Source organism: Schistocerca americana, chromosome 7, assembly GCF_021461395.2.
Source record: "Schistocerca americana isolate TAMUIC-IGC-003095 chromosome 7, iqSchAmer2.1, whole genome shotgun sequence".
Lineage (NCBI taxonomy): Eukaryota > Metazoa > Arthropoda > Insecta > Orthoptera > Acrididae > Schistocerca > Schistocerca americana.
Window position 1 is genome coordinate 425,189,496 of NC_060125.1, and position 16,713 is coordinate 425,206,208.

At 40.8% G+C, this 16,713-nt stretch overlaps 1 protein-coding gene across 1 annotated transcript in view; it reads left to right on the forward strand.

Annotated features, from left to right (window-relative positions):
* LOC124622979 (sialin-like) overlaps positions 1-16,713 on the forward strand; it is a 112,609-nt gene that overhangs the window by 22,761 nt on the left and 73,135 nt on the right. Inside the window, exons 2-4 of the mRNA XM_047148768.1 lie at positions 6,126-6,313; positions 10,600-10,833; positions 10,913-11,000. Coding sequence (XP_047004724.1) covers positions 6,126-6,313; positions 10,600-10,833; positions 10,913-11,000 — 510 coding nt within the window. The remainder of the gene's footprint in view (positions 1-6,125; positions 6,314-10,599; positions 10,834-10,912; positions 11,001-16,713) is intronic.

A 16,713-nucleotide genomic window follows, 5' to 3' on the forward strand; every position in this document is an offset into this window, starting at 1 on the left:
CTCTGTGTCAAGACACATTTTCTCTTAGGAAATTATTCTCTAGAGAGGTGTTCCTTAAATTCGAAAGGCGATACTTTATGAGAAATGACTGATAAACTAATGACATTAAAATGATAAGTTGAATAAAGATTTTTCCATCTACTTGGGTCCAGAATAACAATTGTCAATTTTTATACGTCAAAAATTCTTGATTGAATTAAAAATCCGCTTCAGCTGTAAATAAAGGCTCATTTTATTTGTCGACTAGTTTCTGAAGCCTATAGCTCCATCATCAGCTGTCACCAACTAATTTGTTAACTCATCGATGCATGACAGGCGGGTCGGTCACTCATGAAAGATCGAACACGCGCCTGTACGAGACATGGAGTGTCGGTGCAGTGAACGGGGTGCTTGCTTTGTCGGCCAGCAACGAACACCATCGCCGCATTCCCGACTCATGTTAGTTCCTACAGAGGAGATTTTCTTTCTCCATAAATCATAATACGTGAGCAGAAAACATGTTACAAAATTTCACAAAACGGCGACGTCAGGAACATAGGCTTATAGTTCTGTGCGTCGTTCGACTACCGTTCATGAATACGGAAATTTCCTGTGCTTTTTTCTAATAATTAGTAACGCTTCGCAGCACCAGAGATCTACGGAACGCTGCTGCTAAAAGAGGTAAAAGTTTTTCGCATACGCTGATAACCTTGCGAGCTAATATCCGAAAGATGTTCGGGCTCACATGCTGTTCCTTTTCGCCGAAATGTTTTGGCTCAAACTCGTCTAGGGGTTGAACCGCATGTGTCGTATTACACGCCCTAAATTAGACACTTGTGACCCTTTGGTTAAATTATCTGGCTGATGGCAAGTTAGATAGACTGTATGAACCATGCAATGTTAATATAACATATAAAAACAGTACTAATAATATCGGGAGCTAAATTAACGACACCACACAGTTGCGAATTGGTTAGAATAACGTTCATTCAGAAAGCAAACTAATAGTGAAAGTGGTCGTATTTAGAATAACTATTACAATCGGGCGCATTTCCATTTGACACAGTTCCATCACTCACAATCTCATCGCGAAGTACAAGTTTCTACTTGAAAAGTTAGATTTCACACCAGGCGCGAGGCTGCTCACCGCTCAGAGACTAAGTCCCGCGATACCACACAACACGAAACTTTCTAAGCCTTTTCACTTCCTAGCTACCTAAAGACCGACCGTCCAGCTTCGCGTCTCCGCCAGCACTGACCTCTGCCCGTCCCCGGCCGCGTTTCCCGCGAGCCGAATATCCTCGCTCAACTGACTAGGGCAGTTCCCTTTCCTGAAGTCGTCCATCTGATTGGCTATAGCTTATTCTACATTATTTTACATTTTAACATATTTAAATAATCAAAGCTTGAGCACTTTCACGTTCTAAATAAAGTAACAATAATACCCATTACATAATAAACGTTAAGTTCTTTTACATACAACCAATACAATTTCCTTCTTAGCTTTGAATGCCATGGCCATTAGCCTTGCACCAATGTGCTTTCTGGTAAAAAAATAAAGAACAAAAGTAACTATTATGCGCTAAACTTTACAACAAATATTGTATTACCTAATGATTCAATAACGTGTCATGCTGTCATCGTTCAATGTGTTTTGGGTGAAGGAAATTATGATCTGATGCTTAACTGAAAATACTGATAATTTAAATTTACTACATCTTTTAAACAAATGAAGTTACAGAGTTGATATTTACAACGTTTGTCATTTTAATGTTGCGCTTCTATATGAAACGTAGATTGTCAAGATCGGGCACAGCGTTCAGATTTTAGCATTCAGGTCTTCGTTACAAAACTTGTTAATTTTACTTTAACAATAAATCCTAAACTATTATAGACATGATCAGTATTCAAGTTTTGTTGGGATCACCATGAAAATTTATGGAGGATGGCAGATTAAAATTACTGTGGCTTGATTCCCTGCATTACTACAGAATTAAACAGTTTCCATAAATGTTTCCCTTTATAGCTGATCTTAGGTACGCATATTTAACACTACTACGTCTCCTTGGCTTCTACTGGGTTTCCCTAAGACGTAGGTTCTCGTCTGTCCCACTCGCACACTACAGCACTTAGGCCTCAATAGTTTCTCCATCTCGTGGTGAATCTGCGCCCTTTGTGGCACCCGGCCCTAGATGAAAGGGTTCGTTTCACAATTCCTGAAGGCTGACTCTTCGACCATATGTTTAAACGAGAGCGCAATGCTCGTTAACACACAACCCGACAGATCAAGTGCCTTTCCTCAGCAGAGCGATTTCAATTGCTTTTCCACCCCTGGCCCCTTACTCCGATATCTGCTGTTTTCGTTCATGCATTGATTTGAAGGAGGAACTACGGTGCAATCTTTCTCTGTGAAGCAGTGTAGGAAAAAGACGTTCAGTATTTCAGCCTTTTCTATGTCACCCTCAGGTGCAATGCTATTAAGGCCACGGAAAGTGTGGATAGATGGGTTCGATTCGTTTATTGGTTTAACACAAAACGAAAACGTCTTAGGATTTTCTGTCGAATCGGTAGCAAGAAGTTTACTTCTTTGCTCGGCACATACCTGTGTAAAGCATAGTGTTCAGCTGTAATTTGAGGACTTTTCTGAACTGGGTGGAGTAAAATTAAGTTAGAAAGGGGGGAACTTACTAATTGGTGCTGTACTGCTTATGAGAGCCGTGGGTGAAATGAGATTAGATACATGCGTTTGAAGGTACTGATATAGCTAAAATCATTAGGTGGTAAGGCAGAGGAATATACTATTAACAGAATGGAAACTATTGATTCTTATTAATTACGATTATCTAATATTTCTCGTGGGTATACAAGCGAATTAAATAATTTATCCAGGTTTGACATGTTGAATAAAGTGAAATAAGATCATTGATCAGTCTCATTATGGAATCACTAAGACAACACAGTATACGCTCGTGTGTGTGGGCCACAAGGAAACATAAGTAAGCAAAAGAAACTGAAGTGCTTCGTCTCTAATAATCTGGCCCACGAGGCTTATACACTCCGATACAGCCAAAAACAATTCCATCGATCGCCATACTACATCTGCAGCAGCAGCATTCCGTCTTCAGGCCACAAGTGACCCATCGGGACCATCCGACCTCCGCGTCATCCTAAGATGAGGATGCGGATAGGAGCGGCGTGTGGTCAGCATACCGCTCTCCCGGTCGTTATGATGGTCTTCTTTGATCGGAGCCGCTACTGTTCAGTCGAGTAGCTCCTCAATTGGCATCACGAGGCTGAGTGCATCCCGAAAAATGGCAACAGCGCATGGCGGCCCGGATGGTTACCCATCCAAGTGTCGGCCACGCCCGGCAGCGCTTAACTTCGGTGAACTGACGTGAACCGGTGTATCCACTGTGTCAAGGCCGTTGCCCATACTACATCTGAATGAGGGTTAATCAAGCATGAAAAGGAATAAAAACCAGCCATACGATATTTGCATGAGCGGTTATGTGAAAATAAATATCTGGACATGATTAACTAACGTGTACTCCACTAACTAAAGATAAATGTTTAATAAAAATTAAATGGCGATCTTGATCCCATACGCAAATTAATTATTTATAATTTTTAAAGAAATTTGTGTAGAGATCAAGACTGCATTTTAATTCTTATAAAATATTGTTTGAAGATCGCTGTTTTTTTTTTTTCAAGTATGATTGCAAAAATAAAGATAAAGGATTTAGTTACATTACAGAAATTGATCTGAATACAATTTGTATCTCGAGACTGTTGTCTCACAATCAACCAACAAAGCCAACCGAACTTAACAACTCATCTTGCAAAGCAGCGCTCACCACCACGGGGTTGGTGTCGCATTTGAAATCAGTGCCGTTACCCACAGAAGCTGATTTCCTCCGAATCCAACAGCAGGAGCCGGAAGGCTGCTATCATCAGAATCTTGCGTCAGTTTCCCTCGATGCATGGCACTAGACTCTTGCGTCTTCTTCTCTCTCAAACTAACAACAAAATAATCTTCGTACTTGACTCCGGGCAGGAAAAACGCACAAGCTTGTTTTTAGCCACTCACGTTCTAGCAACAACAGAACCACCAATTAGGTGGGAGCGTTTACCACTCAGATAGCCTCTACATGAATTTTTAAAATTGGCCAATGGGCCAGAGGGAGGTTGACTTGTTATCATACACTCCTAATGAAATATAAAATTATTCGAGCGGAATATTCCTCGTAAAAGGATAGAGGGAGCCAAAGAACAGGCGGGACAGCGCATGTTGCTCAACAAATCTTTCCATTATCAGCTCGACGTGGAACTTGGGTCTTTTGAAAATTTCCTGCTCAGTAACTTGCGTCTATGCTACTAAGGGTTGCTCCTCGTTCCACTGCTTAACCTGTGACTGAGTTCAAGCGTCTAATGATACGTGCGCTCAGCTACGTCTCTTCTGGCGCCACTCAGTCGCGAAGCCCCGAAAAGGAGGCATACTTAGACCTAGAAGAGGCGTGTCTGAAGTCTGCGCCGCGATTTGGTATCGCTGGACAGCCAGGCACATGGAGGACGCTTTTATTTTTCAAGTCGCCCCCATGGCTTGGCCGCGACAGGGGTGGCTTGGTCATCTATTCACTGAGTGCTTTTGCACGCGAAGAACATCAGGTCCCATCATCCACCGTGACGAACCCATTTTTCATCCCAGATACTTGCAAGCTGTACCGTAAATCCAGGGGTAGTGTGAAGCCAAAAGCAAGCAGTAAGGTACCATATAAAAATTTATTATTTTATAGCCAGTATTAAGAAGGGCCCATACTCTACCTACACCAAGAAATACTGCTGTATTACAGTCGTAAGATGAAAAGAGGTGCGGCTCACGTACTGATACTCCTCAATTTTTTATGCCTTGTCCAATTCCTTGCTTTTAAGGAGGCGCAAATTGATCAGAGCCGGAAGAAAAGATTGATCCCAATGCAGCAACCCAGTCAGCAATTGGAGGTATCGTTTCAAAATGTTGTTGGATTTCGTCCATTGATACTCAACACTGTTAGTGTTGGAGATGGTATTTGCATACTGACCACTCAGGTGACCTAAGATCTGTTTCCTGTCGTTCTTGCTAAGCAGAAAGATATTCCTACCTTTCTTTGTATTCCTGTTTACAGCCGTATTCAGCGATACTGCAACAGGCTTAGGATCATTGATTCTCTGTCCTAAGCGACTCGAAAAGTTCGCGTCTATTTGTCATCAACAGATCTAAGATGTTACGTTCACGAGCTGCTTCTCTGATTTACTGCTCGAAGTAATTTTCGGAAAAGATATTTAGAACAATTTCTCACGATTTCTTGTCTTTCCTACACGGTCTAATCATTTGAGTCTCCCAGTCTATAGCTGGTAAGTTGAAATCTACACCTGATACGGTAACATATCTAGGAAATTTACGGGATATATTCTTCAAGCATCACATCACAAGCTCCGCCACTGCTACTCCTGAGGCAGGACATCTCTGTTTGTCGACAACAAACTCCCATATTTAGAAAAGCATTTCAACCAAAAATGAAACAAGCACTAGACCAGTCGTTTACCCTGTTACATCCATACTTCTTTGATATAGTTCAACATGGCACAAATTGAGAATACTACAGATGCCACCGGCGTGCGATATTTTTCACTTAGAGCCTCTAGAGAGGGGCCAGGCACACAATTTGGGATGGAGTGCACAACAGAGATTCTTCAAGCTTGGAGCAGCGCCAACAAAGCCTTTTAACGTCTAGCTCGTCCTTGCTTCACCGACGTAGCCCGATTGTGATTCTCACTAATCGCTCCACGGAACAACACAAAAGTCGCAATTGCCGAAACAATCGATGTCTACAAATGGAATTCGAAAATTCTTCCCTATCTATTTCTTACAAATATAATTAATAATTTCATTTTTACCGAGATTTAATCTAATAAAAATTTTGTTACTGTAAAGAAAATCAATTCAAGGAATCAAAAAAAATGAATTTTTTTGTTGCTACATCTTAAAAATTTCAAAAAGAACTGCAATGTTGGAACACTCTTTCGGAATAAAATACATAAATGGTGACTGCATCATAAATACTGCAGACAACTTTTCCTTAGACACACACATGTTACTTTTTTTTCAGCTTTGTTTCCACTTCGATATGCCATAGCAGCGATGGGTATACTGGCAATCTTTGCCCAGTATGTATTAAAGGTGACTCTGTCGGTGGCTCTTGGTGGAATGGTCAAGCACGTAGCTCAGGAAAGCTCGGCGGCCGATGAAACTTGTCCTCTGCTGGGCACAGCAAACACTACTTTGACAAACAATGAGGTATGTGCAACTGCAGAATTAATAAAGAACCTTCGTGGTTTAAAAATGTGCAAGCCAGATTTTATTGAGTTTTACGAATGATAAGTACTGCTGTTCTTCGTTGTTGCATTTATTTTTTGTTTATGTGATGTAAGGTGATATATTTGGTTTTTCTTATTCTGTGACTGAGGATAACTGTGTAAGTTGAAATGACATGTTAATGTCTCAATATTGGCATAGAAATACACGCTTTTACACAGTTTACCGTGTGACAATGTCAAAACAGTTATCAGGATAATGTATCTCATCAACATCAAAAGTGAAATAATCCTAAACACCACAATATTAAATATTAACTCTGAGAAAGTTAAATTATGCTAAACACGACAATATTAAAGTTTAACTAGATGTCTCTTTACCAAAATTATTCTTACGATTTCGTTATGATGTTGCTCAGTACTACTATAAATCATCCGATATGGGTTCACAGTTTGGTATTATTTTTAGGATGACAATCAAGTCTACGGTGGATGGTTAGTTATGTGACAAACTGAGCAAAAGATTACCCACGTCGCTCGAGTTTACAGTTGACACAAGCTGGTGAACCAAGAATTTTACACCTCTGCACGCGGTATTTGCCTTAAGCTGCGATGAGCTGTCATCTGCTAGGGCGCTGTCTCCTCTGAAATTCCTATCAAATTAATTAAAACCTTTGCTGTCTTTTTTCAGCATAAACTCTCCCTATGTTTCTCGTTATGCGAGAAAACCTGTACTCGTCCCTAGTCTTAGAATATGGCTATATACACGCGCATGGCTGGAGCAGCGTGCGTATTAAAATGCCCTCTCAGTTCTTGCAAGAACATTTAACTAATTGGCTGGTTCGTTTATCCACGTTTGGAGGTAAACGATGCTACAGCTAATTTCTAGCTGGATGTCAACCACTGTGAACACAGTGTTCACACAAATTACTCCTCTGCGTCGTACAGAGCGCTATGCACTCCATTCTGCACTAGACGCCAGTTCAGAGAAGAGTCCTCTGAAAATTTCCGTCTTGTCTTTGTCATAGCCGAGCTGTATCCCCACCTGGGTCCTTTCGTTCTACACGTCATGGCTTTTTTCGACCAATAGGAGCATTCCTCTTGCTTTGCGGGAACTTTCTCTACCAATCGCAAGGGCCCTACCATCAAACTGCGTCGAAACTTTAGCTTTTAACTCCTTTCTAGTGCGTTTCCGCAAAACGGATGCTTTGTGCCCGCACCAGACGTTGTCTCTCACCTATTTACCACTTGCTGGACAAGTGATCGAAAATGCGTCACTGGTCTTGTTAGTATCCATTTGGAATTCTGAAACGCAGTTTTTCTTAAAGCTTTCTTTCCTCTCCTCCCTCAGATGGCCCGTTAACTCGCTCTCCCCTTCTGAGTCACCTGGTCGGTCGTTGACCTGGGTTGGGACGCCCCTTTAAGTGATTTCCGTTATATCTCCCACGGCGCGGCCTTGCCTCTGATCTCATCCCTCTGAATTCCAAACTAAAGCGCCTCTCACTGCTTGTTGCACCTTCTGCTCATAGACATGCATTACGTAGGAATGGTGTATTAATTACCACCGGTTGAGTATCATCCCTTTTTGCATTACATACTGATAGGAAAATTTGCTCATAAGCGCCGATTTAAGTTAGGTGTCGTATTCACCTTCCCGTTGTGATGTATAAAGGTGCGCATCTGACCTTCATTTATTCTGCCACCTCACAATGATTAATACGTGATCAATCAGCCGCAGATTTCTGATACGCTAAAGTAGCCTTTGTTCTGTTTAAACTCAATGTGCTAACTGTATGTTTCAAAGAAAGATAGTTTTAAACACTGTCGTTTTCTACACTACTGGCCATTAAAATTGCTACACCGAGAAGAAATGCAGATGATAAACGGGTATTCATTGGACAAATATATTATACTAGAACTAGCATGTGATTACATTTTCACGCAGTTTGGGTGCATAGATCCTGAGAAATCAGTACCCAGAACAACCACCTCTGGCCGTAATAGCGGCCTTGATACGCCTGGGCATTGAGTCAAACAGAGCTTGGATGGCGTGTACAGGTACAGCTGCCCATGCAACTTCAACACGATACCACAGTTCATCAAGAATAGTGACTGGCGTATTGTGACGAGCCAGTTGCTCGGCCACCATTGACCAGACGTTTTCAATTGGTGAGAGATCTGGAGAATGTGCTGTCCAGGGCAGCAGTCGAACATTTTCTGTATCCAGAAAGGCCCGTACAGGACCTGCAACATGCGGTCGTGTATGATCCTGCTGAGATGTAGGGTTTCGCAGGGATCGAATGAAGAGTAGAGAGCCACGGGTCGTAACTCATCGGAAATCTAATGTCCACTGTTCAAAGTGCCGTCATTGCGAACAAGAGGTGATCGAGACGTGTAACCGATGGCACCCCATACCATCACGCCGGGTGATACGCCAGTATGGCGATGACGAATACACGCTTCCAATGTGCGTTCACCGCGATGTCCCCAAACACGGATGCGACCATCATGATGCTGTAAACAGAACCTGGATACATCCCTCTGCCAGACTCTTAAGTGTGATTTGCAGAGTATCCATGCAAATGTAGATATCATTTAATGGCATCTGAATCTCAAGAGAACATAATTATTATGCTTAGAAGAATGGATTGTCAAATGAGAGAAGTAAAAATTGAAAGGAAATAGGTGGACAACTTCAGAGAGAGTAATATAATATTCTTAAAGCATTAAGGAGGAGAATATTGTCTTGGAAAACAGGGTAAACATTGTGCATCTTACTAGTGGGAGCTGCGAAAAGAGAGAATTAATCCTAACAAAAACGATTTCGGTGTGATATGCGATATCGCGCGATGATGTTAATGAAAAGATCATTGCTGTTTTTATATTTGATGATAATGCCGCTGGTCGTTTCCGTAGTGTCGTGTAGTCCATGTTGTTAGTAACAGTTAACCAGTCACACATTACTTTGGGTCGACGAAAATGTCAGAAAACATCGTGTCGCTCTTGAGATGTCGGGGACCGAGTTGGATAATGTAGGAGTGTTTGGACTGAGGACTGGAGTTTAAAAAGTGGATATTACGGTAGTTTTGGCTTGTGATTTAGTACTTGGTGCCGGCGGAACGGAAGCAAGGTTCAGCTATGGATAGGGGAAAGGAAACGCAGTTACCGGTTGGGAAGAGATCTATTGCCTGGGTTACAAGATCTGGCAAATAATATATGCGGATCGTACTTTTTGGGTGGGTACAAAGTGTTGAGCGCTGAATCACTGAAATGTCTTGCTACAAATGGAAAAATGATTAAGTGGTGATGAGCAACAAGGGGAGAGGGAGTCCTTTAGACTATTTTTTGAGAAGAAAAGGAAGGGGCTATACTGATATTCAAAGAACCGGTGAACTGACTTCGATTAAGCTAAGGGGCATCTAGTGAACGAGATTATGTAATTGTTCATCGGTGGAATATTTGGAATGTGAGCCACATTAAGTGCTAGCAAGAATTTTCAATAAGAAGAAGGAGCTGTGCAGTGTGTGTATTGGTGTAGGATGAATTCACGGACACCGGTGAATACAAATCAGATGATACTGCATTAGGAGATTTGGAATAAAAGAATATGCGATATAGACAATTTCCATAGCCCAGAGTGGAAGTTAGGGGTTACAGTAGTGTAATATGTTTATTTTAATCACATTAATTTCACATTTTAGCGCATACGCAAGTACTGACAGGTCTGACAGTAGTTACTTTAATGTATGTTACTTGGGAAATGGTTGGCGATGAGTAGGAAAAAGCCAGAACTGAACTTCCCAACGCCTAAGTATTTTTGTATTGGTGCTGATGAGCAAGATGTTCAGCACTCAGAATATCATCATTATCCTCGTATGAACATCCTGATTTAGATTTCCCGTGTTTTACTTACAGCAAATGAAGTAAATACTGATAGGGTTGCTTCAAGATTATCACGGTCCATTCCTTATGATCTGAGTTGACACCACTTTTGTAAGCATTGCTGTATCGCCACAGACAGAATGTTGACTTATAAACTATAAGTTTTCTTCTCTTTTTGTTTAATCTGCATTTCTGCTTCATTTTAACTCATTATCAAGCTGCGACCATGAAACTAACAGATCGTTGGTGGTAAGTTTTAAAGTTCACAATACCACAGCCGACTCTTGGAAGGAACCTTATATCACTATAAAAATATATTAGAGCTGAGGCTCATATCTTTACCCTGCCGCTGTTGAGGGATTATGTGTTATGTTTTGTGTGTTGCAGGAAGGAGAATTTGACTGGGATGATGAGATGCAAGGTTACATACTGTCCTCCTACTACTACGGGTATGCAGGAGTGAACATAATCGCTGGTTACCTGGCTGCCCGGTACAGCGCCCGTTGGGTTTTCAGCCTAGGACTGCTCGCTGCCGGTATTTTCACAGTCGTGGGTCCTATCTGCGCCGATGCTGGAGCCTTGGTCTTCATGGTAACACGCTTGCTCGTAGGAATATTTTCAGTAAGTATTGTCCGGATGCGACTCCTGTTCAACATTTCGTCATATCTAAAATGCTAAGCCCATTACAATTTCTTTTCAGGGTGTTATCGTACCAGCAATGCACGTACTGTTTGGAATATGGTTCCCTGAAAACGAGCGACAAAGACTGGCAGGGCCAATTTTCTCAGGTAAAGTCCGCTAGCAATTCAATGAGGAAAATATTCATAATTTTTCGTTAGAGATGGAGATCGAAATTTTACTTTAAATTATGATTTTCTAAACGCACTGGAAACGTTCTTCAATGAAGGATTTCTTCTACGAGATAACTTAATGCAACATAGTGGTTTTGTGCATAGGTAATTGCTTCACTTCGTCTCATAGCTGTCACATCAGTTAGAATGAGCCCCGAACGAATTTCGTTTGAGGTAATAAATTTGATATGAAGAAGGTACTGTCATTGTACATGGCTTTAGCCCAAAAAGAGTTCCCATATGACATCAATCACTCAGTGAATTGCCAAAGTTATGATGGAAGAAATCACAAAATATTTAAAACTAGCACCCATACACCCACATCGAAGCAAGTGTAACAGAAGTTAAATCGAATCCTCAGTAATTATCGAATTAGTATAGTTGTAAATTTCACCTACTATTACAGTTAATTTAATTATTTTGGAAGAGGTCTATTGAAAAATAGTCGTCACTACATATGATCGATTGCTGTTGTGCTGCAAAGATTGCCATCTAGTACTCTAATAGATAATGTATTTGTGCAGCAAGAGGATGTAAAACTAAACACGTTTTCTCTGTCATAAATGGATTATCAGACCATGATGCACAACTGGTTAACTTACAAAACTTCGCAGGGTATACGGTTCAGAAACCATTAAGTAAAAGTTTAAGGCTGGTCAACCTAGTATCTATAGAGCACTTCAAAGAACATTTAAGAAATGTTAATTGGGGAGAGGAATATAATGAGGGAAATGCCAATGATAAATGCAAAATACTTCTTAATAAACTTATACCCCTTTTTGAACACTGTTACCCCCCCAAAAAATTACTAAATGTAACTCCAATCAGTTTTTAAAGAAACCTTGGATCACAACAGGTATTAAAGTATCTTCAAAAAGGAAAAGAAAGTTGTTTGAGGCAGCAAAAATTACTGAAGACCCAGAAGTAATTTTTTGCTATGAAAATTATTGTAACATGCTGAGAAAAGTTGTCAGAAAATCAAAAAATATGTTTATTAGAGATGAAATTAACTCGGGCAATAAAATCAAATCAGTAGGAAATGTTGTTACAAGAGAGACAGGAAAAGTAAGCACTGGGGTAGGTAGTATTACTATCAAAGAGAATGAGACCATCCTATCCAACAGTACACAAGTAGCTAATGTATTTAACAACCATTTCTTAAGTGTAGGTGAAAAAATCGGTGAGAATTGTTCAAACGAAAAAGCCAAGCAAAAGATGGAAGAGTCAGTTTTGAGAAATCCTAGTCAGATTAATTTGTCAATTAACAACCTCTTGTGAAATAAGGAAAATCATTAAAGCTTTGAAAAATAAATGTGCTATTGGAGTAGATGACATCTCTAACAAGATATTAAAACAATGTGGAGCAGTTACAGCTTATGTTCCGAGTCACATCTGTAATGCATCTCTAACTCAAGGTATTTTCCAAGACATGATAAAGTATGCAATTTTCAAGCCTCTCTGCAAAAAAGAGGACACCACAGATGTCAATAATTACTGGCCAATATCCTTGCTCACAGCATTTTCAAAAATTGTCGAGAAAGTAATGTACTCAAGAGTGGTTAGCCATCTCAGCAGTAATGGGATACTTAGTAAATCACAGTTTGGATTTCAGAAACCTTGTTCCACTGAGACAACAATACACAATTTCACTGCCCACATAATAGAGTCTTTAAATTGTTAAGGTCCCCAATAGGAATTTTCTGTGACTTATCCATAACATTTTATTGCGTGAACCATAACATTATTTTACAGAAATTTTGATTCTATGATATAAACGGAACAACATATGAGTGGTTCAAGTCATACCTACAGAACAGGAAGCAAAAAGTTCCTTTATATGGTTTAAGTGATTTAAGGAAGTTTTCCACTTCGTCTAACTGGGATGAAATTACATTAAGTATTCCACAGGGTTTGACTGTAGGTCACCTCTGTTCTTGATATAAGCGAATGACCTCCCTTCTTATCTGAAACAAGAAGCCAAGCCGACACTATCTGCTGATGATACAGGCATAATTATTAAGCCAGTAAAAGAAACACCAGTAGAAAATGATACATATAATGTCTTTGGAAAAACGTACTGATTGGTTTTCTGCGAATGAGTTTACTCTGAACTTCTAAAAAACACAGTACAATAAATATAACACATCAACAGAAGTCAGTAGCCAGGGTAGAGCTTACTAAGTGTTTGGGTGTATATATAGGTATCTCCTAAATCTACTAGGTTCAGCAACTTTAGCAATCAGAATAATTGCTAATTTTAAGGCTGTACAAATTAGCAAGCTAACATACTTTGCATACTTTCACTCTCTGATGTCATATGGAATAGTATTTTGAGGTAACTCAACACCTAGGCAAAAAGTATTCACTGTTCAAAAGAAAGTGCTTAGAATAATGTGTGGGGCTCATAGTCGCACATCTTATAGGTATCTCTTTAAAAGATTAGGAATCCTTACAACAGCCTCACAGTACGTTTACTCAGTAATGAAATTTGTTCTCAACAACAGGGATAAATTTAAAAACAATAGTGACATTCATGATTATAATGCCAAAAGAAAGAAAAACTTACACTATCCTCTACTTAACATATCTGTGGCACAGAAAGGGGTAAAGTATGCTGCTGTAAAACATTTCGATAAATTACCAGATGAAATAAAATGTGTGACAGATAGGAGTAACATTTTAAAAAGTAAATTGAAATAACACCTACTTGACAACTCCTTCTATACCATAGATGAATTCTTGTATAGGAGTAAATAAATCTGGAGATACAATATTGCAATTTAAGGGAAAGGTGTAGGTAATAAAATTTTTAAGTTTAAAAATAAAGTATTCATGTGTGCATTTCATATGCACTTGACACGTTCCACGTCATAACAATTACCATGAGACTGATCAATGGAACACGTAACTAACTAACTAATCCAAAAATAAGAAAACAGAATTCCAGTATAAATTCTCAGTTATTTACTACTTACAATTAACATCAGCATGCCAGCACTGCTCGAGAGAGTTCTTCACAGCTACAGATATGTGGATGACACCCTCGTGGTTTGGCGGCATGGTGAAGAAAACCGACATGTTTACCATGAGGTGGAAGAAAACAGATTCTTACTAGTCCTAGAGATTGTGATAAAAAAAGAACTCTGATGAAACCCTAGGATATTCCAACCACCATCCAGTGAAATGCATATCTGTGCTAACCATTCCAGTACACAGATCGCGAGCTGTATGCATCGATGAAAGTCTGTCTACCGAATTACAGCATGTGTGCTAACCAAGCAAGAAGAAGAAGGGAAACAGTCCAGAAGAAGAAACCAAATGTGTTTCATTCTGTACACAGGGTCACCCATAGCCAAGATTGTCAGAATAATGGAGAAGCGGAATATAAAATCCTTTTCTGTTCAAGTGCTAAAATCAAGAATACGCTTGGGTCAGTCAAAGACCAATTACAGCTACAGGCACCTGACGTTTACAGCATCATCTGCGAGTGTGGACTGCAGTACATCTGCCAAACGCAGCGATGCATCTCGCGGTAAAGTTCAGAACATATGAGGAGCTTTTCCCTCAGCCAAATAGTACAGCATCAACGAGGGCCATATTTTTCTGAACAGAATAAGGTGCTATGCCGTGTCAAAGGGTTCTAGAATTCGAGCATCAAAGAGACAGTGAAACTTAGCTTACATGACTATCTTGTCAGCAGTAACATCGGTTTCCAGCTGAGCTCCACATAGGATGTGGCTTTGGCAAAAACGCGTCAGAAACGCTCTGATGTCAAACCGATGGAGGCAGCATGGGAACACACATGCAGCACAAGCAATCGATCCGTTTGAACTTCAGTTTCAGAGAGAGCATGGAAAAGTTAACTTAGTGTGGCTTGAGTGGAATTCTGAACCATCTGCTCTCAATTATACACTGACGAAAAAAAGCCGCAGTACCAAAAATATAGAGTAATGAAATTTGGGGAATACATCTGTCTTGGCATCAGGTTAATGGGAGCACGAGAAAAGCCATTGCGAATATGAAATGCTGCTACGTTAATAACCGATGTAACCGCCAGAATGTTGACATGAAGAAGTGCATGCACTGTGCAGTAGAGGTGCCAGATGTCAATGGCTCTTGCACCCGTTCGGTCAATATGGGGACAGTTAATGCTATTTTTGGACGACGCTGGCTCTGTCGTCCGACCGTGTCCCATATGTGCTCGAATGGTGACTGATATGGTGATCGAGCAGGCCAAGACAACATGACGACACTCTATAGAGCATGTTGGGTTACAACAGCGGTATGTTGGCGAGCATTATCCTGTTAGAAAACACCCCCAGGAATGCTGTTCTTGAATGGCAGCACAACAGGTCGAATCATGAGACTGAGGTACAAATTTTCAGCCAGGGTGCGTGGGACAACCTCGAAAGTGCTCCTGCTATCATACGAAATAGCACGCCAGTCCATAACTCCAGATATATGTCCAGTGTGTCTAGCACACTGACAGGTTGGTTGCAGGCCCTCGACTGACCATGTGCTAACCAACACAGGGCCATCACTGGAACCGAGGCAGAACCAGCTTTCATCAGAAAATACAACTGATCTACACTCTGTCTTCCGAAGAGCTGTCGCTTGACACCACAGAAGCCGCAAATGGAGAGGAGTGGGGACTGTGGAATGCACGCTACAGGGCGTCTGGCACTGTGGTGCCAACTGCCGCTCAGATTGGTGCAGCTGAGCAGCAGTGGTGCGTTAGACCCATAACCGAACACAATGGTTTCGCTCTCGGTAGTGTCACGTGGCCGTCGGAGTCCAGTCTTCTTGCGGCAGTACATTCTCGTGGCCTCCGCTGCTAGTTGTCATTTACAGTGGCTACGTTCCTGCCAAGTCTTTCTGCGATATCGCAGAAGGAATATCCGGCTTCTCGTAGCCCTGTTGCACGACCTCGTTCAAACTCAGTGAGGTGTTAATAATGTCATCTCCATCGCCTTAAAGGCATTCTTCAGTAGCATAAACTCGCCAAGTTCAATCTCGAAAGTAACTTAACTAACGCTCACGACCGTTACAGCGTATATCTAAAAGTCATTTGCATTCTCACAGTGCCGCTATGGCGCCACTCTTATGTAACTGGCACGAAGTTTAAATAGACATCATCTTTCATGTATAGAAACAAGTTTAATAACTTTCGTTTATGTTGTACAGCTTCTTCGTTTTGCGTTTTTTTTTCCATCGAACATAAATGTTTTAGTTTAGATGACTGTCTAAAGTTTGGAGATGTTTGCGAGAAAAGATGAAGACAATTTCTAGATTGCTCATTCGACATTCTCCTTAACTCGTTTTTCAACACGAGAACACCATGTCACTTATGCTTCGAATGCATGAGCCATCTTCACGTTACATTAAGCATAGTTCCTATCCCGTCTTGGCTCTTGATCAACGTCGCCAAACTTGGCGGGTAGGGCCTCTTCACTGTTAACTTTAATGTGGCTTTCGGAGCTCATTAGTACTCACCTATTGAAACAGGTAAAGAGAGAGAGAGAGAGAGAGAGAGAGAGAGAGAGAGAGAGAGAGAGAGTGGGAGATAATAGAGGGTTAATAGATGTGGGAACTCATCTAATCCTGTCTGTCTTGCTTGATTGATGTGCAATGTGATACGCCCGCTAAACCT